This window comes from Ursus americanus, chromosome 24, assembly GCF_024610735.1.
Source record: "Ursus americanus isolate L20-20 chromosome 24, mUrsAme1.1.p, whole genome shotgun sequence".
In the NCBI taxonomy this organism is placed as follows: domain Eukaryota; kingdom Metazoa; phylum Chordata; class Mammalia; order Carnivora; family Ursidae; genus Ursus; species Ursus americanus.
Window position 1 is genome coordinate 42,009,021 of NC_142150.1, and position 21,523 is coordinate 42,030,543.

Sequence of the window (21,523 nt, forward strand, 5' to 3'; positions counted from 1 at the left end):
CCGTCCTGGGAGTGAGGGGCTGGGCTCGGCCTTGAGCGACCCCCCAGGACTGCGGGGTGCGCTTGGGGATCTTGGGCTCAGACCCCGGAAGCGGCGCGCGGCTCCCGGGAGCGGAGAGAGCGCTCGGGGTTGTCACTTTAAATTAAAGAGGGAGCGGGAGGGGGGCGGGCAAGCGCGAGGGAGCGCGCGGCGGGCTCCTGGGAGCGTGCCCGGACTGCGGCGCAGCTCCCGTCTGCCGCCCCGGCCCGGCCGAGCCCCCGGCCCGCGCCGCGCTCCTCCGAGGCGGCCGCCGGGCGACAACTGCAGGGGTGGCGTTGCCGGCGACGTCCGGGCTTGGCGCCGGTGCGTGCGCGCTGCAGGAGGCCGGCCGGGAGCTGGGAACCGGGAGCCGAGAGTCAGGAGCCGGGAACCAGGAGCCCGAGCGGGAGCTGAGAGGCGGCCCCTCCGCGGAGCCGGGGTGAGTAGCACCCGACCGCCCCCGCGCACCACCGGGAACCGGTCGGGCGCGGGGACGCACGTAGCGCCCCTTCCCAGCGCCGCGGACCCCGGCCTCCGCGCACTCTGCACACCCACCCTCATCGCGCTTGCACACGTACGCCGGGCACAGAGCACGCCAGGCGCCCTTCCCGGCCCGGCCACTCCGCGCACTGCGCATCACATCGCGCCCCGCACGCCCGTCCCGCGTGTGCACACACGCGACTCACCCGGCCATTTACACGCCTCCCCGGCGCCCGTGCTACACGAGCGCCCCTCACTTTTACACTCAGCATCCTGACTGTCCCCACTGCCCCTGCCCCACCTCACACCCTCTCCCGACTCTTCCGGGTCAGTCCCCCGCACTCGGGTCCCCATATACCCTGGGGGTTCCATGGCAGGGGTGCTGGGTCTTCAGGAAATGCTCCGGAGAGGCATGTCGCACCCCATCGCCAGGAGGCCCCGAGAGCTCGGGAGAGGATCGTCAGCCCCGTCCAGTGTCTCTGGCCTGGGTGTGGGGCTTTCCGGGGGCTCCTGGGAACCTTTGATACTGCTACTCTTTGGAAGAGGAAGCTTGCCGCGTCTCAGGGCCTGGGACTGCAGATTTGGGCTGATGAAGGGGTGGGAGTGGGGCCCAACATGGGGACATGGAGCCAGGCCTGTGGATGGAGGAGACCTGAGCCAGCCATCTGGTGACCCCTCTTCCAGGGCTGCAGAAGAACTCTATGCCCCCCTCCTCCATCAGTGAGGCCATCCTAGAGTGACTGGGAAACCTTCACCAAGGAATATCAGCCCCTTCTCCAAGCTAGGGAAGGGGACAGGTTTGAAGAGCAGTAGCAGTTGTGCTTCTTACTAGAAATGGGGAAACTGAGGCTCAGAGCAGACAGGAGTTCCAGCCAAGTTAACTCAGCCAGTCTGGAGAAGGGTCAAGACAAGTACCCAAGCCCCCTGCCTCCCCACTCTGAAATCCAAAACCTTCCCCTAGCTTGGGAGAGTGGAGGTTCCCAGTCTAGGGTTCAAGCTTGGATTCCGCCTCTTGGCTCTGGTGATGCTGGGCAAGTCATTTCCGGCACCTCAGTTTTCTTACCAGTACAATGGGCAGAGTACCAGCCTCCTCTGAGGGCGGCAGGGAGGACTTGAAATAAACATGGCGAGTCCTTGCTACAGTGCCTGGCACATGCCCAATAAATGCCAACCACCACCAGCCTAGCCAGTCTGTCCTGCGGTTTCTGTGGGCTCTAGGGGGATGGTAGCAGGAGGTGGTTATTTCAGGGGTGGGGGAGCACTTGAAAAAGATTTCAAACCTGAAGATCCTAAAGAGGTTCACAGCCTGGGAGGTCAAGGGTTGCCCTGTGCCCACGTCCTAATCCTTCCTATTATCTGCTGACCACAGGGGTGACGGGGGCAGTCAACACTTTGCTAGCCATAGATGTGATGTGGGGACACAGTGAGCAAGGAAATGGGGTGGGGGGAGCAGAGACATGGGACCCCTTTCCCCTGAGGAAGCACAAAATTCCTGGAAAGCCATTCCTCTGACAAGCCCAGAAGGGGCCTCGCCTGTGGTCAGATTCCAGTAAGACCAGTGACAGTTCTTCCCACCCACCTCCACCCCAAAAGGCCTGGTCAGGAGGTGGCATCACGGCCAAGAGCCCAGGCCCAGATCCATCACACCTTGGCGCCAATCCCAGTGTTGCTACTCAGATGCCGAGTGACCTGGGGCCCCCGCTTCCTCATCTTTTAAAACGGGGACCCGTTTATCCAGTCAAGCGTCATGTCTGTATCGTGTGCCTGGTCCAGGCTAGGCTCCGAGCTGCGCGTTTAGCATGTGTTATGTTTGAGGCTTACAGCAGTCGGTAGCTATTGCCAGGTAGGTATGATTAAGCCTGGATTCGAACCTAGAGCTGTTTCCAGTGAGCAAGCCCCATGCAGTTCCGGCTTCGGGGGGTTGGGGCCAGAATGAATAGACTGGATGGAAAGGGTGCCAGAGAAGGGGGCATGGACTGAGGAGCTCAGGTGTGAGTTTGGGGCAGCTACGCCTCGTCCCTGTTGTGCCCCATTTCCTGTGCATCGGAAGCTCGGGGGAACTCTATCACAGGCTACCCTGGCTCCCCGATGTGCCTTCTCCGCATCGTGTCGCGAGCTGAAGCCGCAGCCCCTCTGTCCGGTGGACCTCCGGGCTGACAGCGGGGGCCTGCCGGGGTTGTGGTCAGTGAGATGGGGCCAGGGGGTCTCCAGGCCGGTGAGGAGAGCCGTGAAGAAGGGCATTGGCCGCAGAGTGAGCTCTAGCTCAGTGTCTGCTCCCTGCTCACTGGTTGGGTGACCTTGGGCAAATTCACTGCCCTTCTCTGAGCCTCATCTTCCTCCTCTGTGGAACGAGGTTAATAACAGGATGTGGCCCATAGGGCTCTTGGGGGAGGTGATGTGGAAGACACAGGTGAAATCCTTGGGGGCTGTGGCTACGAATGCAAGAGGCACTGGACCGGGCAGGAGGCATGGCTGCCAGGACCAGCTCTACCACGGCTGGCTGTGTGGCTGTGGGCAAATCGCTGAGCCTTTCTGAACCTCTCATAGCTCATCCGAAAGCCTGCTTAACAGGCTCGTGAATGGAGGTGCTCCGGGGGCCAGCAGGTTCTGGAAATGAATGGAGGGATGGAAGGTGCCAGGCCTGAAGAACAGATGCCCTGTCCGAAGGGGCAGAGCCTACTCAGTTCCAGCTTTGGCAGTTTTGCAAGGCTGGGGGGAGACTGACCCACTGGCCCCCAGATCTTCTAACTTTTAAAGGGAAGCTGTAAATCCGGCTTCTTTTTTTTTTTTAGAAATCTATTTTTAATGGGAAATTTCCCAGTTTTTAAATGTTGTCAACTCTCTTTAATTTAAGACAAATAAAACATATCTGCGTGCTGGCAGTGCTGCCCACACGATTCTACTGCTCAGACTAGGGTTAGTTAGGGGCCTTCGGGGTGATTGTCAGGCCAGTAACCGCTGCAGCTAGTATTTACCAAGCCAGCCTACACTTCTCATTCTACCCTCCTGGCACCCTGATAAGGTAGTCATGAGCCCCATTTTACAGTTGGGATGACTGAGGCTCAGAGCTAGTGAGGGGGCAGATCTGGGATTCAGAGCTGTGTGCAGGCTGCCCGCCCCCTCCCCCACCCCAGTTTTCTCCTCCCTCCCTCCAAGCAGATGTGCTCTGACTTCTGCCACTCTCTCGGGACCACTGCAGAAACTTGGGGCCTGGGTGTGCCTAGAATCATTCACACTTTCACTGAAATTACAGCTCCCAGGCCAGGGGTGTTAGAATGAGGGGTGTGGGGAAAGTGGGCAGTATGATAGTCTGGGGTCGGAGCTGGACCAGCCTCGGAGGGCTGGGGGCCCCTCCATGGCTCTAGGTCTGATATAGCGGATACGGGGTTCTGGCCCATACCGGGTGGTACTTGCTACAGGGGTGTACCTGGCCCACGCTAGCCTGCCGCTGGCGTTGGCTATCCCAGTGTGGCCTCACTCTGGAAGTCGGCTTGTGCCAAGTGAGCAGGAAAGAAAGCTGATGGCATTATGGGATTCCCAGCAAGGCAGAGGTGGGGTGGGACATGTGTGTTCACCTTAATGGATCTGTGTTGGTGTGTCCAGACCCTGTTCTCCCGGGAACTAGGGCCACCTTGGACTTGTCCGCAGTGACCAATTTGGCCTGCACGTTCTTAGGAAAACTTTGAAACCATATGCCCGTCTGCAGTGAGGCACGGAAGTTAGGAGTGTGGAGCCAGATGGCCTGGGTTGGTTTCTTAGCTGTGTGGTTTGGGGCAAATGATTTTACCTTCAGGCCTCAGGACTCTCGCCTGCAAACCAGAGACGATAATATTATCTACCTCCTGGGATGGTTGGAGGATTAAATGAGTTAATACATATGCCAAATGCGTGGAACGGTGCTCTCGGGCGGAAGGAGTGCTCAGCAAGGTTAACTGTCATCTACAGCCCAGGGTCCCAGGAATGAGCTCCCCATTCGAGTGAGCACAGGTGAAGCCTCCCTGGTTAGCACCTCCCTTCTATCACCATGAAAGACCCACATCTCACTGGCTCATCATCAGGGTAGCTGGGAGCAAGGAGCTGTCTGGGCACCTGACAGAGCTTTGCCCCAGGCCTCTGTCCTGCCTCATTTTTCAAGGCCTCCTGCCCTAGGACTTCTGGCACTCCCATATGTGCTGAATAACCCTCTCTGAACCAAACTTCTCGGCTCTAGAGTCACAGATTAGGGAAAATCCCAGGATTCAGGAAAATGCTTACCCTCTGATTTGACCTCAATCCCCAAGGGAACCCACAAAATCCTTCCAGGGGTTGCAGACAGGCCAGCCAAGCCACAGCCCAGGAGCCTTTTGCCCTGTGGCTGAACAGTGTTCATATTTTTTGTGAATTGGTTACAACATTTAAAAATCAAGAAACTGCACATTAAAAAATCCAGGTATCTGGCTTTTCTTTAAAAAGCCAGAAGCTAGATGATAGATAGATAGATAGATAGATAGATAGATAGATAGATAGATAGATAGATAGATAGATAGAAGAATAAAATGCCAGGAGATTGGGGCTCCTGGCTGGCTCAGTCAGTAGAACATGAAACTCTTGATCTCGGGGTTGTAAATTTGAGCCCCACATTGGGCATAGAGATTGCTTAAAAATAAAATATTTAAAAAAATAAAATCATATAAAGCCAGAAGATCCAGCAATGCTGGGTTGTCATTCCTGCAGAAACACAAAAACAGTGGCCCTTGGGCTGGCAAGCAACACCTGACCTGTTTGCAGCCCCCTCTGTGGGGGCAGGGCTGTCCTGTCCTCCGGTGCCCCTGGAGCTGAGGGGGACATGGTTATCCCAGCCTCCCTTATCCATTCCCTTAGCTCATGTCTGTGAGACAAGGTTACTTCTCAGCAGCAACAGTAATAAAACTATGAGCTGTCACCCTGGTTCAGGTAATGGCCTGTATGACTCCCGGACCTAAAACAACTGAGTCAGACCTTCGGCATTCTTAAGACTTGGAGTTGGAGGGGCGCCTGGGTGGCACAGCGGTTAAGCGTCTGCCTTCGGCTCAGGGCGTGATCCCAGCGTTCTGGGATCGAGCCCCACATCAGGCTTCTCCGCTATGAGCCTGCTTCTTCCTCTCCCACTCCCCCTGCTTGTGTTCCCTCTCTCGCTGGCTGTCTCTGTCAAATAAAAAAAATCTTTAAAAAAAAAAAAAAAAGACTTGGAGTTGGAGGGTGGGGTGGGGAGGAAACCATCCCGAGCAGTGAAAGGACCGATAATAGAATATGGCAGAAGTGCAGCCTTTCCTTTCCAATTGAAACAAAGCTTTTGAAGTCAGGCTTCACGAACACGCCAAGGGCCCACGTTAATGAGTAGCAAAGAATCAAAGGATCGTTGCTGGTCGGATGTTGGTTGGATGGAAGTTGGTGGGATGGAAATGAGGTAGGGGTGCCAGATTTAGCAAATAGAAATGCAGGATTCCCAGGAACTTCTGAGTTTCAGATAAACAATGAATACTCATTTTTTTTTAGCGTAAGTATGTCCCAGATGATATTTGGGACATATTTACACTAAAAATAAATCAAATTCAATTGTCACTGGGCATCTTGCGTTTTTATCTGGCAACCTGGAAATTAAGGTGGTCTTAGATAGTGGTTGAAAAGAGCTTTTTTTTTTTTTTTAAAGATTTTATTTATTTGACAGAGAGAGAGACAGCCAGCGAGAGAGGGAACACAGGCAGGGGGAGTGGGAGAGGAAGAAGCAGGCTCCCAGCAGAGGAGCCTGATGTGGGGCTCGATCCCAGAACGCCACGATCACGCCCTGAGCCGAAGGCAGACGCTTAATGACTGAGCCACCCAGGCGCCCCTGAAAAGAGCTTTAAACACCAGTTTTTTTAATGCCATTTAATGGGCGCCTGTGTGGCTCAGTCGGTTAAGTGTTTGCCTTTAGCTCAGGTCATGATCCCAGGCTCCCAGGACTGAGCAGGGAGCCTGCTTCTCCCTCTGCCCCTCCCCCCATAAACAAACAAACAAACAAACAAACAAAATCTTTTTTAAAAAGCAGAATTTAAAAAAATAAAACTGCCATTTAAAAACCACCTCTCTTTGGCTGAGCTCTCCTCACAGGTGAATGTGAGCTCTGGACAGGCCCATGGGCATCGGGACGGTCAAAGCATAGCGTTGGGGTTGGTGGCCCCCTCTGCTGACTCTCTTTCCCCTTCCAGGCCCAGCTGCTGCAGCGGGCATCATGGCCATGGACGTGGCTGAATACCACCTGAGCGGTGAGTTCCAGCAGAAGCATGTCATCTCGCAGGGCCCTCCCACCAGGCCTGGGGTGAGGGGTGTTGGTGGGATGCCAGTAATGGCCCTATTTTACCGGTAAGGAGAGGGACTCGCCCAAGGTCCCACAGCCCTGGGGACACCGGTCTAGGTCCTGGCATGGCCTTGGACGCATGATGAAACCTCTCTGAGCCTCCACTTACTCATCTGCAAAATGGGGGCAGTGAGGCCTCCCTCAAGGACCGCTGGGAAGATTCAGTGACCAAGCTTACTTAAAGTGCCAACTCAGGCCGTTGCACGTGCCCTTCCCTTTGCCCAGAGCCCTTCCCCGCGTCTGCCTGGCTAAGCCCTTGAGACTGGCGTGGGGGGTCCAGGGGCAGATCTAGAGCCGGACTGGCAGTCAGCGAGTATCCTCTACCCCTCAGCTTCTGGGGTCTCAGCGGCTAATAGACAGTGAACTGCTGGACCGGGGCCTGGCCAGTGGCAGACAGTAAAGGAAGCTTTTGTGACCTGCCACCCGACCGCCTCCTCCACCTCCTCCTCGTTTCTGGTCCCAGCAGAGACCTCACTTCCCTTGGGAATCCTTCCCATCCCACCCGGGGCTGGCAGTCAATGAGATGAATAAATAAATTTGCATTAATAAGCATCATTTCGCGTCTCCTTCCTGGGGCTTTTCTTCTCCTGCCCCCTCTTCTGCCAACCAGGACGCTGGCTTCAGTCCCTCACCCCCCTGGGATCCTCACTCTCAGGGGAGCCTGGCTCTGCTGTGCTACGTCGCCTTGCCCATCGTCCGCTGGGACCTCAGAGCCCACCTGCTCGCCCACCCCCGCGACCACCCAGGCCCTGCTGGGAGCCTGGCGCAGCCTGGCTGGAGCCCCTCACATGTGCACCTCGCTGTCCAGTTTACCAGGCCCGTTCCCAGGCCACCCCTCTTCCAACAGACTCCCGGAACTTTCCTGGCTCGGCGGAGCTTGCCTGGGGCCCCGTAGATCTCTGCTGGGGTTTTGGTTAGCCCACAAATTACATTCCGTCAACGGAGGTCAGGAGAACACAGGGTTTGCTCACAGCCTCTCCATCCAGATTTCTTGCTCCTCTCAACTGTCCCTGGTCCCACCCAGCCCTTGTCCATAAGCTGTGTGATTTTTACATCCAAACTGTGTGGTTGGACCATGTCATGGATTCATTTTTTTTTCTTTCAACAATGCCCGAAACGTCTTTCTGCTTTGCCACAGTGACATCCTAATGACCTCAATTCTCAAAGGCCAGTGATATTTCCCTCCCAAGTCAGTACCACCTGGCCCCAGTGACCCCGTCAGGCTGTTTCCAGATTTCTCTTGTTATAAATACAGCCTCGATGACTCACACCAGATATAAAACTTCCTCGGATTTTTTCCGCAAGATAAATTCCCCAGGGTGGGACTGTCCGCTTAGGGGGTGCGGTCATCTCCGCTCTCCAGAAGGGGAGGCTCAAGCTCAGACTGGCTAGGTGGCGGCCAGGCTCTGCATTTCTTACCCCTGGCCTTGGGCGGAGGGCTAGGCATGCTCTCTCGCCTCTCTGAGCCTCAGCTTTCCTCTGGCAGGTCGTGTAGGGAGCTCATAGGATGCTGAGTGCTGGATAAATGCCGGGGTTACAGGCCTGCTCTGGGGTGAGATAGTGTTGTGGATTCTGGCTAGAGCTGGTTAGCTGGGCTCAAGAGAGCAGGGCCAGGCTGAGTCTCCCACTGCCAGAGGGGCTGCCACTGCTGCGGGATCCCTTTGCAGCCTGGCTTCAGGGAAGGGGAAGCAAGGAGCTCCCCAGCCCCAAATGCCCCACTCCCTCTCTCTCCCACTGGACACTCTGAACACTCCGGGATTTGTACACCCCCTCCTCTTCTTGCCCTAAACTCCCAGTCTCTGGTGCCTTGGCCCGGCTCATTTCTTGCTCCTTCTTCATATCTCCGCTCAGATGTCTCTCCTCCAGGAAGCCCTCCAGGACTCTTCTCATCACTCTGTTTTGTCTATTTATTTGCCTACTTACCTCATCCCTAGACTGTGAACTACTGAAGGACAGGGACTGGGCCTGAGGCTGACTCCCTCACTGCAGGTGTTCAACAGATGTTGCCGTGATACATCTCCACCCCTGAAATGCCCTCCCCACCTCTTCCCACCCTGCTACCTCAGAACTGTGCGGGGTTGGGGCTGGGTGGGGCAGGGGTGACTCCTGCTTGCTCCGAAGTCTGACTGTCAGAGTTGGAATGCCAGGACTGCCCCTTCCTGGCTCTGTGCCCTTGGGCAAGGTCTTTATCCTTTGTGCATCTCAGTTTCCCCATTTGAACTGAGTATAGAGGCAGCACTGAGAATGTGCTAGAGAATCATGTTTGCCAACAGAAGGTCACTCCTGCTAGGTGAGAGCTCACCCAACGCAGTTGAGGGGGCAGTTAATTACTGTGTCTGGGGACAGTGAGGCTCACTGTCCTTTACTTCTCAGTGGAGAGAGAGCATTTGAGCATCTGGATTTGTCCCCAAGCCCTGCACAGCCAAAAAGCTACCTCTCACTTCTGGCTGAGACTTCTTCTTTTTTTTTTTTTTTTTTTTTTTTGGTAGCAGCTTTATTGAGATAAAATTCACATACCGTACAATTTACCCGCCTCGGGCGTACAATTCAGTGGATTTAACCTATTTTGCACCCATCAACACTTGTACCTGTAAGAATATATTCATCATCCTCCAAAGCAGCCCTGTATTCTGCATTGCCCCCCAACCCCCCAGCCCCAATCGCTCATCAGCTTTCCATCTGTATGGATTTGCCCATTGTAGACATTTCATATAAATAGAATCACACGACATGTGGTTTTTTGTGACGGGCGTCTTTCACTTAGCCTGATGTTTCCAAGCTTCATCTGTGTTGCGACATGTACCAGTACCTTTATGCCACCAAATTATATTCCGTTGTATGGATGGACTCCATTTGATTTATCCATCCATCAGTTGATGGACATTGGGTTGTTCTAGATAAGGTTGAGGCAAAAACAGGGTCGTTTCTCCCCCCCCCCAACCCCCTCCCTCTTCCCCCAGACCTCAACGGGCTGCTTTGATTATCTGGAAGCAAGAGGTCTTTTGAAGGCTATAAGATCACTGAACTCAAAAGAGGGAAGAATAACCCTATTTGTTTAAAGCCTAGGCAAAGTTTAACCATTGTTCGCAGCTCTTCCTCTGATCTAGCCAAGCGTCCCCACTGCCATCCTATTCTGGTAGAAATGTATGCTTTTGTAGAAGAGGGGATAGAAGAAATCACAGAGTACGTATGTCTTATTCAACCCTGGATGCCCTAGCAGCTGGCACTGAGCCTGGTGCGTAGTAGTCACTCAGTAAATATTTGTTCCATGAATAAAGAAGTCAGTGCTGAACTACCTGCTCCTTGGGTGGGAGTCTGTAACCAGTGGGGGACCCCAGAGCCTACTAATGAGAGGCTGCCCTTGCCTTGCAGTCATCAAGAGCCCCCCTGGCTGGGAGGTGGGTGTCTACACTGCTGGGGCCCTGGCACTGCTGGGAATTGCAGCTGTGAGTCTGTGGAAGCTCTGGACATCGGGGAGCTTCCCCAGCCCCTCCCCGTTCCCAAACTACGACTACAGGTACCTTCAGCAGAAGTACGGGGAGACCTACGCAGAGGCCAAGCAGAAGGTGAGGTTTCTGCTCTCTCCAGACGGCCTCTCCTCCCTCCCCACTCCCTTGTTCTCTCCCGGTTAATCTCCTCCTGTGAACAGGGACCCTTGCCCCCTTCCATGTCTCCACCATAACCCAGTGCTGCAAAATCAGTGTCCACTTGGTGAGGGAATGGATGTTTTCCACTTTAAAAACCATCCAGTGAAAACTATAGGAAAATGCAAATAAGAAAAACCTCTCCCCGAATGCTACCACCCAGAGGCGAATAACTGTGAACTGTATTTTAACTACTAACATTTCGATTTATTTCTTTCCAGTACTTTTAATCTACCCTCCAGTCTTTTCTTCCATGCATAGTTTTTATACAATGGGTGTCATTTCTACATACACTTTTATACCCTGCTCTTTTTATCTCACGGCTGAAGCGTTTTCCCATATTGTTGAGCTGCCATCATAAAACATCTTTTTTTTTTTTTAAGATTTATTCACTTACCTTAGAGAGAGAGAGCAGGGGGCAGGGGCAGAGGGAGAGAGGTCTTAAGCAGACTCCACACAACCCTGAGATCATGACGCGAGCTGAAACCAAGAGTCGGATGCTTAACCAACTGAGCCACCCAGAGGCCTCATAAACATCGTTTCAACGGCTGTGTCAGATTCCTTTTGATGTGTGTGCCATGGTTTATTAAGTGCCATTATAAATAATGCAGTGAATGTTTTATATGTAAAACTTTGTCTTCATTTGGGATTATGTGCTTTGAGTGGATGCCCAGATGTGGAAATATTGTGTCAGGGAGTACAAACATTTTTAGGGCTCTCAATATATGTTGCTGAATGTTTCATCATTAGACACTTGGCAGAGAATTTTTCTAACATCACGCAGAGTTCCAGAGAGCACAGCCAGGATCTGTTACCGGTTTGGGGCCCCGCATGCTCATTCGTTTGGGGTGTGAGGGGCCTGTCTCCCTTTCTGTTGGCGGGGACTGTACATTGGCACAACTTTTCCAGAGAGCATTTTGGCAACATGCGTCAACAGCTTTCAAAAGGACCGTGTCCTCTGAGCTAGGATTTTAAGAAAGCTATTTGATGCTGCATTATTTATATTTGCAAAAAATAAGGAACAACATAAATGTCCAACAGTAGGGGGATAGTGAAGTACAGCTATCCACTCAATGACAGATTGGAGCCCATTAAAAATTATGGTAATGAAGATATGCAGCAACAGGGGAGATGCTTATGGTACAAAGGCTTTTGTGTTCTCAAATCCCAATTTATAGAAAAGAAAATTTTAAGCATTAGGGAGAGTGTTACCCAAAGTGGAAAACTTCTCCTTTCGTAAATGTTTTGGTCAACATCCTTTGAGGCTGCCCTATCGTCTGTTGAGTAGCTCTACTCTAAAATTCTTACCCATTCCCTTCTGCTGGAAACTTAGATTACTAACGACTTTCCCTTTTTATAAACATCACTGCAGTGAACATCTTTATGTATGGAACTCAGTCCTCATCACTAAACATTTTGAGAAAAAGCTTTCTTCCTTTGTGGTTAGGGAGAGAAAATTGAGTGACATAAAATAGCATTAGACAAGGGCCTTCCATGGGATGCCTGGGTGGCTCAGTCAGTTAAGCATCTGCCTTTGGCTTGGGTCATGGTCCCAGGGTCCTGGGATCGAGTCCTACATTGGGCTTCTTGCTCAGTGGGGAGCCTGCTTCGCCCTCTGCCCCTACCCCTGCTTGTGCTCTCTCTTTCTCTCTCTCTGACAAATGGATAACTAAAATCTTTAAAAAAATTTTTTTTAATTAAAAAAAATAAACAAGGACCTCCCTGGGGTGCCTGGGTGGCTCAGTTGAGCATCAGACTCTGGGTTTTGACCCAGGTCCTGATCCCATGGGTTGTGAGATCGAGCCCCACACTGGGCTCCACGCTCAGTGGGAGTCTGCTTGGACTTTCTCTCTGCTCTTCCCCGTGCTTGTGTTCTCTACTTCTCTCTCTCTCTGTGTCCCCATTCCTCTCTCAAATAAATAAATAAATCTTTAAGAACAAAAAACAAAAAAACCAAGGACCTTCCTAACTAAGACATGCATTGTTCTGCAAAAGGGGAACTAGAGGTGCCTCGAATGAACCCAGCTCACAAGACCATGCCTATTGCACTCGTGATGCTCCCGTGTCCCTCTTTCTCACCCCCAGAGAGTGCCTGCCTGGAATGCCCAGCGGGCCAGCACTCGGGGACCAGCCAGTCGCAAAGGCAGCCTCAGCATTGAGGATACCTTTGAGAGCATCAGCGAGCTGGGGCCCCTGGAGCTGATGGGCCGGGAGCTGGACGTGGCCCCCTACGGGACCCTCCGCAAGTCGCAGTCGGCTGACTCCCTGAACTCCATCTCCTCCGTGAGCAACACCTTCGGGCAGGACTTCACACTGGGCCAGGTGGAGGTGAGCATGGACTACGATGCGGCCTCCCACACCCTCCACGTGGCCGTGCTGCAGGGCAAGGACCTCCTGGAGCGGGAAGAAGCCGGCTTCGAGTCCTGCTTCATGCGCGTCAGCCTGCTGCCCGATGAGCAGATCGTGGGCATCTCCCGGGTAAGTGGGGCCCGGGCAGGGGTGTGCTCTGGGCTCCCAGGGTCCTCCCCAGACAGGCGGGTCTGCAGGGCCAGGCCGGATGTGAGGAGGGGGCTACAGGCAGCTTTGCATGCTAATCCCAGAGCCGAAGGTGCCACTAACCCAAGCACTCACATGGGGCTCCGTGCTCAGCAACCCTACCACGTGAGCCCAGTGTGTGCTAATTGTCCTTTTCCACACCTGTCCCCTGGGTCAGCTGAGGGTCCTGGCAGGAAAGGAATGACATGTTCAAGTTGGCTAATTTGGGGAGAGCTTAATAACAGGACTGTGAACGATGGTATGGGTGAGGGGCGCCTGGGTGGCTGAGTCGGTTAAGCATCCAACTTTTGATTTCGGCTCAGGTCATGATCTCAGGGTCGTGGGATCGAGCCCTGTGCCAGGTTCCACGCTCAGCAGGGAGTCTGCTTGAGATCCTGTCCCTCCCTCTTCCTCTGCTCCTCCTCCCCGCCCCCCCCCGTCTCTCCCCACCACCTAAAATAAGTAAATAAATCTTTAAAAACAACAACAACAACAACGGTGTGGGTGGGGTATAGGGCAACCTCAGAGATGGAGTGGACACTCTTCTGAAGGGTTAAGGGGAAGGGGAGTCTACCGGACCCAAAAGGAGAAAGGCGTGTAGAGGGACCACCTTGATAGGCGCTCTGTCCTGTGGTCAAGGGAATGACATGGTCAGACCACACCAGTACTGCAGAGAAGGACCTAGGGAATAAGTACCCCGAGCTTCCTCTGACCTCTGGTTTCCCTTAAGTGACCCCCACTGTCCAATCCCACCGGAGGCCAGAGGCTAAGGGAGCCTGTTGATCAGCCCATGGAGTTCAGTTCCGGGGTCGAGAGCACGGGGTGGGGTGGCAAAAGGAGACACCTAGCACCATCCCGCACTAGGCTACCCCTCGCGGGTCCTGCTATCTTGCCAAGAGGGAGCAAAGCCTTCCTGAGACACACTCCTCTCCAGGCTGGATTAAGGGTAAAAGGGGTCCAGACGCCATGCCTGGGAGTCCTCTGAGGTGGGCAAGGTTGATACCCCGTGGCCTCTAACTGGAGTAGGAGGAGCCTGAGGGCCCGTGGGACCAAGTGGTTTCTGACTCCTCAGAAACCCGTGTCCAGTCACACTTACCATGTTGAAGTTGGCTGTCCCTCAGTGGTGGACACGGTCATCCCTCTCCCACCCCACGCTGCCCCCCTCACTCGGATGGCCAACCACTGAGCATAGCCCAGTACGTGTGGGGCCCAAGAGAGGCAGTCTAGTGGGCGATGAGGAGCAGAACCCTAAAACCTCACTGTCGGGGTTCCAGTAGCAGTTTCCCACTTCCTAGCAGCGTGACCTTGGATAAGTCAGGTAAGCGCTCCACAACATGGTTTCCCCATCTGTCAAATGGGCACCCTAACCCTTGAGGAAGGGATGTATTAATATACGCAAAGTCCTCAGCCCAGTCGCTGGTGAGCACTCAATAGATTGTCTCTCAGGACCATGAAGTGTCCCTGTTGAGCCTGGATCCACGCTGCCGATGGCCTAGACTGCCTAGAAGATCCTGGGTGGTTCCAGACACCTTCCTTGAGGAGGGACATTGGTAGACAGGAGCCACCACAGCCTGATGCGTGCTGAGAACCTGGTTCACAGAGCCCATCCATCGTGATTCTCTCATTCACCCCAGCGGGATGCACTGAGGGCATCTTGTCGCTGAGGAGGTTCAAGAGAGTGCTTTGCCCAACACAACGCCAGCCGAGTGAGCAGCAGACCCAGGGCTTGGCCCCGGCGTTCCCGTGCCCCTCCCCCCATGTGCTCGTAAAGCACAACACACAGAGAACGGATGGTCGGGGAACCCGAGCCCCTGTGGGCAAAGGGACGGCAAAGTGGCTCATTTGGCAGGAGGGAGAGATGGGTCTGGAAGATCATGAAGAGGTCAATGCCGAGGTCAGGATCAGGCGGTGGACTTTATTCCACAGGGGAAGGAGCCCTTGAAGATCCTCAAGCAGGGAACTGGGTGGGGAATGTGGCTCCCAGGGAGCAGTGGAAGAGGAACCGTCCCACAACCCGGGCAGGGACCAAAGAGTGTGCTTCAGTGCACCCGGAGGCGTTGGTGGATTTATTCTCGAGAAGCCAGGCTTCTTAGCATCACAGCCCAGCCAGTCCCAGCAAGTAGGTGGCTGCCCCCAGGCTGGGCAACCCCCCAGCTTCAGGCAAGGTGCCAGGGATGAGAGCTCCTCTCTAAATATTGCCAGGCAGTGACTAAGGCAGCCCCCAGTGGGAGGGGGAGCCGTGCCCGCCAGGGCAGCTTCCCAGGAGGCCTGCCCACGGCTTCCTGGGAGGAGGCCACAGGCTCCCATCAGGCAGGACTGGACTTGGAAGCGGAGTCTGCCCAGCCTCGCCTCGTCACTCCATCCATCCGTCCATCCCACGACATTCAGACCATCCTGGGCCAGGCTCTGCAGGGGCTGGGACATCAGCGGCTCTCAACTCCACGATCATCTGTACTTACTGCATGCCTGGCCCGGAGCTGGACCTGAACACGTGCGAGGAAGAGGAGACTGGTTCAACCAGGACAACACAAGGGTTCTATGGAGCCATGGGCACCGAGGGTGGGAATTAGTTGGTGTCAGATTACGGAAGCTTCGAATGCCAGGCCACCAGATTGGCCACCACGGAGAGGAAGACGGGGGCTTTTAAATCCCCAGGGCTGGGGTGCCTGACTCGTTCAGTCGTTCAGTCGGTAGAGCACGTGACTCTTAATCTCAGGGTCGTGAGTTCAAGCCCCACGGTGGGCATGGAGCCTACATTAAAAGAAAAAAAAAAGTCCTCATGCCTGAGCCACGAAAGGAAGAATTGGCATTGAGGTTGTGGGGGCAGCAGAGCCGGGACTCTAGCCAAGGCCTCTGGACTCTCTGTCCAGTGCTCTCCCCCTACCATAGGCCCCTGGCTGCCACCCCCTCCCCAGAGTTGGCGCTCCCTCCATGTCCCTTTCTCTCTACAGATCCAGAGGAATGCCTATTCCATCTTCTTCGATGAGAAGTTCTCCATCCCCCTGGACCCTGCCGCCCTGGAGGAGAAGAGCCTGCGGTTTTCTGTGTTCGGCATCGATGAGGATGAGCGGAACGTCAGCACGGGGGTGGTCGAGCTGAAGCTCTCTGTGCTCGACCTCCCGCTCCAGCCCTTCGGCGGCTGGCTGTACTTGCAGGACCAGAACAAGGTCAGTCCGCCCGTGAAGAGATGGTCACACATGCCTCTCCCACAGGGGGGACCCCACTGTCCTCCGCAACAGCCCAAAGCCCGACATTCTTTAGGAAATGAGAGAAAGAGGCCTAAGCCGCGTTCAAGGAACCTCAGTTTACCGCATGAAATGAAGATGCTCTAACCACCGTTTACTGCTCTTCTGCTCCAACCACCAGACCTTCAGAAGCTCTATTCCTAGAGGGTTTCTGTCGGGAGGTACTCTGGCACTGAAGGGAGCTTTTGCAGACGCAGGCCGAGCTGAGGTTTACCTTTAGAAGTGTAGGAGTGCTTGGGGAGCGTCGCGGTTATTTAAGCAAATGATCTACCAGTCCTAGTCCACTCGGACCTCTATGTGCTGCTACACAGTGTTTTCCCTGGACTGGAAGGAGCGACCCTAACTGCGTTTGCTGGTCACATTTGACAGGCGGCCCCTGGCCCTCCTTCCAAGGCAGGACCCACAGCCGGTAGGAGGGAGGGACGGTACACAGTTCGTGGAATGGGGGGTTGGGGTCCCTTTCTCAAGCCCACCAGCCTGGTGCCTGGTGAAAGGGCAAGAGCAACAACTTCTCAGTGGAGAAGGAAGCTTCTCCCTTTCCCTGGACCCCTCAAGTCACTCACGTGTCCTCCAGGCTGCCGACGCTGTGGGCGAGATCTTGCTGTCCCTCAGCTACCTCCCGACGGCTGAGCGCCTCACGGTGGTGGTGGTGAAAGCCAAGAATCTCATCTGGACCAACGAGAAGACCGCAGCAGGTAAGGCCCTGCTGGCTGCCTGGCTCCTTCGTGCGGGCTGGCGGGAGCGGTGGCCCAGCTGCTAAGCCGGGGGCGCCCGGAAGCATCAGCAGGTGCGGGGCATGGTGCCGGGCCCCTCCACCCCGGTCTTGGCTGAGCCCAGGAGCCATGCACAGTGGGAAAATCAGTCTCGCTGGGGAAAGTTGAGAGCAGCAGAGGGTGGCAGGGAACCCCCGTGAGGGACAGGTGGGAGTCTGAGAGCAGGAGGCTGGGGCCCTGGGAAGGAACCAAGGTGGACACCCGCTTCCCAGAACTGGAATTCATGGCGGAGGCTCCATTCCCAGGTTGGATGGCATCCCAGATCCTAAACAGGGACCAGGGCCCCCAGGATGGCGTGGGTGCTGGGCAGGACCTGATGCCCCCAGTCAGCAGGAACAGAACTGAAAACAGAGGGCTGGGGAGCCCAACCTGCCCAGGAGCTGGGGGAGATCCAGGGTCCAGGCGGGTACAGCAAGGACACCCAGTGGGCGGAGGGTGACAAGCAGAGCGTGACTTGTTATTTCAGAGTCAGGCTCCGCTGAGCGGGCGCAGGGTGACTCAGGGCTGACGTCTGTGCTCATTATAGAATGAGAAGTGGTGGGTCTGCCGACTCCGCTGAGCGCCACGGGCGGGGAGCACGTGCGGGGGCCAGGAGGCGGGCTGCCTGAGCCCAAAGCCCAGCTCTCCTCCGGACTCGTGCACGAGCCTCAGTTTTCTCATCTGTAAAATAGGAAAGAAATAAAGGCCCAATGGCAGGACGGCAGGAGATAGTGGCAGCGATGAAGGTTTGGCACATGTGGAGCCAGCGGGCCACTAGGACTGGGCCCTCTGCCAGGGGAACGTGGCCCTGGCCCTGACCCCCACCTCTCGCTCGTCCACAGACCCCTTCGTCAAGGTGTACCTGCTTCAGGATGGGCGGAAGATGAGCAAAAAGAAGACGGCCGTGAAGAGGGCTGACCCTAACCCAGTGTTCAACGAAGCCATGATCTTCTCGGTGCCGGCCATAGTACTCCAGGTGGGGGGCGGCCCAGGCAGGGGGGCCGCTCCGGCCGCCTGGCCTCGCGTCTCGGGGCTCCCGCAGGTGGCAGTGGTTTGCCTCAAGCCCTCCCCTTTCTAGTGGAGAGGCATTTATAGAGCACCCACTAGGTACCAGTCCTATGGTGAAAGCTGGGGGCACAGGCGCTGCCTCCTTGGTGCTCACGAGGGACAGGCAGAAAGTCCCCGGACCATTCTAATCCACTAAGAGCATACCGCACTTTGGCAGTCAGGGGCGTTTTTGCAGGAGGTGCGAGCTAAGCCGAAATCTGGGGGAAGACAGTACCCAGTGGGTCTACAAAGGCCTGGAGATGAGCCAGGGCTAACCAAGGGCCCACAGTTCTGGCCCTAAATCTCTGGAGACTACCTGAAGAGGCCCTGCTGAGTCCCCCCCGCCCCGCCCCGCGCTTCCATGGCTTTCAGAAGGTCACGTGCTCCAGGGAGAGCCCCTCCCCGGCACAAATACCACAGACTAAGCCTGGGGGGCTACAGAGGATGGGGCCTGTGCCACACCAGTGGCCCTGCTGGCATGCCTCTGAGGATGGGGAGCTTACCACCTCCCCTCACTACCTCCTTCCATCCTTGGGCATTCCTGACCGTGAGAACATCCTTTTGTGCCTTGAGCCAAAACCTGCCCCTTAATCATGGGGCTGCACAGAACCCACCTACTCGACACCCATCTGAACTTGAAAGTGCAGAACTCTGCCTCACTCCGAGAGTTCCCAATCCAGGCAGACATCCCGGCATCTCTGGTTGGCGCTGGGTGTTGCCTTGTCCTGCCGCCGTCATGGGACCAACTGTCCGCCTGTCCCCTTCTTCCCCCAGGTGGCCGCAGTGTCACTACTCCACAGCCTCCAAGGGCTGGGAAACATCTTAGGACCTGGGGCGGGGGGAGGCGGGGGAGGAGGGGCAGGAGGAGGAGGAGGAATAGGAGGAGGGAGGTCAGGCTCAGTTTTCGTTTCAAGCTCAACCACTTTGATCTCAAGCACATTCTTTTCCTTCCTCAGCTATGAGTCCAACATTTGATTATGTTAGGAATAATGAGACATCTAAAATGCTCCATGTGCAGGCACTGTTCTAAGCACTTGACACATTTTAACCCATTTTGTTCCCGGAACAGGTAGGAACTAATATTATTACCATTTTACAGATGGGGAACTAAGGTAGGAAGAGCCCAAGTCACTGCCCAAGGTCACATGGCAAGGCAGGTGGTGAGGCCAGCATTTGAACCTGGCAATCCAGCGCTACCACTATGTAGGGAGGCAGCAACAGAAGCCTAGAGGCAAGCAGATTAGGGTAAGGATTCAGGGAGCCACACCTGGCCCCCTGCTGGGGCCTGGCACCCGGTCCCCAGCACCCATGTCACTTCCTCCCCAGGACCTGTCTCTCCGTGTGACGGTGGCTGAGAGTAGCAGCGACGGCCGAGGGGACAACGTGGGCCATGTCATCATTGGGCCGTCCGCCAGCGGCATGGGCACCACACACTGGAACCAGATGCTGGCCACGCTGCGCAGGCCCGTGTCTATGTGGCACCCCGTTCGGCGAAACTAGCAGCCGGCAAAACGGGCCAGGGTGGGCACAGAGCTGCCCGGGGCCTGGCCCAAGCTCGGCTCCGATGCCCCTCCCTAGTCCAGCGGGAGCCATGAATGCTGGGGTCCCCCACCGGAGCCCCCATGAGCCATCTTGGTCCTTCTGTCCAGACTGCAGTGGAGGAGTGGGACTGGCCGGGTGTCTAGGGACCCAGGGTTTTCTCCCACAGAGGGCCAGCTGGGGCTGGGCCACGACCCAGGAAAGGCAGCCCGGCACTGGCCCATCGTGCTCCCATTTTGAGATCCCCCTAACCGGCCTGTCCCTTGGCCTGGGGCTTTGGGGCTTGGTCTCTCAGGGCTCTCCACGCCCCACCCGTGCTGGGAAGCCAGTGCTAAGCTGGGTCATGTACGGGAAACGCGTGAGTCTTGGGGGCCAGACGCTGTGCTAGACACCAGCAGACATGACATGAAGAGGACACGGCCCTTAGGATGTCCGGAAGACAAGACCCCCCTGCCCTGGGGATCTGCTCAGTGCTGAATGGGGACGTGGCAGAGCTCTGGGAGCTGCGAGGACAAGAGCGGAGCCATGCCCTGAGTAGCAGGAGAAGAACTGAGTGTGTCCCAGGCGGGCAGCCGGCCTAAGCAAGGCAGGGCCATGAACTGCCCCGTCACAAACTGTCCTCAGCCTACTGCAGTGGACACAAGGGCCCTTCTCTGGGCAGGGGAAGTGACCAGGAGAGCAGGCCAAGCAGAGGCGTGCAGCTGGAGGCTGGCTCTGGAATGACGCTCTATGCAATCTGCTCCCTTGATCCATAACCTGTGCAAGGCCCAGAGGTCCGGAGAAGCCCAGAGCCAGGTCTTTGTGTTCAGTCCCAACTGTGTTAGGCACTGGCTCCATACCTCCAGGCCAGGCCCTGCTGGGAAGAGAGATGCTCCAGCCTGTGGGGAGCCGGTGGGCAGCGGGGCAGAGTACGGACAGCAGGGGGTCTGTGAGCTCTGTTGTGTGATTGGCACCCCAGAGGGGTCCTGCCCAGGAGCAAAGGGGCTGGGCTGTTTCGCCTGCACAGGGCTTTGGCTACCCCTCCCCCCCCACCCGCAGCTGGAGGAAGAGCGTGGGCACTTGCCAGCTGTCACCTGCTGAGGCAGCCCCCATCCACCAAAGGCAGCCCCAGGGAAGCAGGCAGCTGAGGGGTGGGTGCCCCAGCCAGTTTAGAGGGATGGGGTGGGGAGGGTGGTCTGCAGCAGCATCTGCATCCTGGGGCCCCCCACAGGTCAGGGCCTGGCTCTCAGCCTGGCAGCCTCTGACCCTGGTGAGCTATCAAGACCCAGGCCCAACCGGTCACCCAGAGCACTGCTGGGAGAGCCCAGGGCGGTCATGGGACTGGAGGCAGAGCTGTGGCTCTCCCCACCCAATGCGGCTGTGGCCCAGCCCTGAGGCCGGCACCGGGAGGTCTGCATGGCCCGGCGCGGGGTCCAGGGGCACAGCTGGCGAGCCTCCGCAGCCAGGGAGACCCAGAGTCCGTCCCAGTGGCTATGCCGCACACAGTCCTTTTACACCCACCTTCTCTTCCCCCTCTTTCCCTCCCTGTAACTGCATGAAATGTGGACTGTGTACCCTGGACGGGCGTGGTGGGGACCGAGTCTGCTGACTGGAATGATTCTAGAACCAAAATAAAGCAGGGGCAGGAAGGCGGGGGCTTCCGGGGAGCCTTGCTCAGCCCCAAATCACCTTCGTCTCTTCTCCAGGAATCAGGGACTTGGGTCTCTGTGTGGGTTACTCTGAGGGGGCTGCCCTGCTGCTGGGTACCCAGAGGGGAAGGAGACCCCTGTCCGGCTGGGGAGACCATAACAAAAACCAATGCCATCAGAGTGCTTGGGGAGGCTCTAAGAAGGGGGCCTGAGCCAGGCCTGGCGGGGAGGATAGCAGTAGGGAATACCACAGAGGGCTTCCTGGTGGTGTCTTCAGGGC

The 21,523-nt window shown here is 56.0% G+C and overlaps 1 protein-coding gene across 1 annotated transcript; it reads left to right on the forward strand.

The window, feature by feature from the left end:
- The first annotated feature begins 213 nt into the window (after window positions 1–213).
- Window positions 214–21,283, forward strand: SYT12 (synaptotagmin 12). Its single transcript, XM_045775844.2, has 8 exons — window positions 214–457; window positions 6,705–6,761; window positions 10,226–10,419; window positions 12,583–12,975; window positions 15,984–16,199; window positions 16,852–16,972; window positions 17,872–18,005; window positions 19,403–21,283. Exons 2-8 carry the CDS (start codon window positions 6,728–6,730, stop codon window positions 19,574–19,576), a joined length of 1,266 nt encoding a protein of 421 aa, XP_045631800.1. The 5' UTR covers window positions 214–457; window positions 6,705–6,727; the 3' UTR covers window positions 19,577–21,283.
- Window positions 21,284–21,523: the final 240 nt, after the last annotated feature.

What these genes read in the sequence shown, in the direction of transcription:
- SYT12 (XM_045775844.2), top strand. Translation starts at nt 6,728, where the DNA reads ATGGCCATGGACGTGGCTGAATACCACCTGAGCG. An exon ending in AGATCGTGGGCATCTCCCGG is followed by an intron (nt 12,976 to 15,983) that starts GTAAGTGGGGCC and finishes TTCTCTCTACAG; the next exon opens with ATCCAGAGGAATGCCTATTC. An exon ending in TGCCGGCCATAGTACTCCAG is followed by an intron (nt 18,006 to 19,402) that starts GTGGGGGGCGGC and finishes CTTCCTCCCCAG; the next exon opens with GACCTGTCTCTCCGTGTGAC.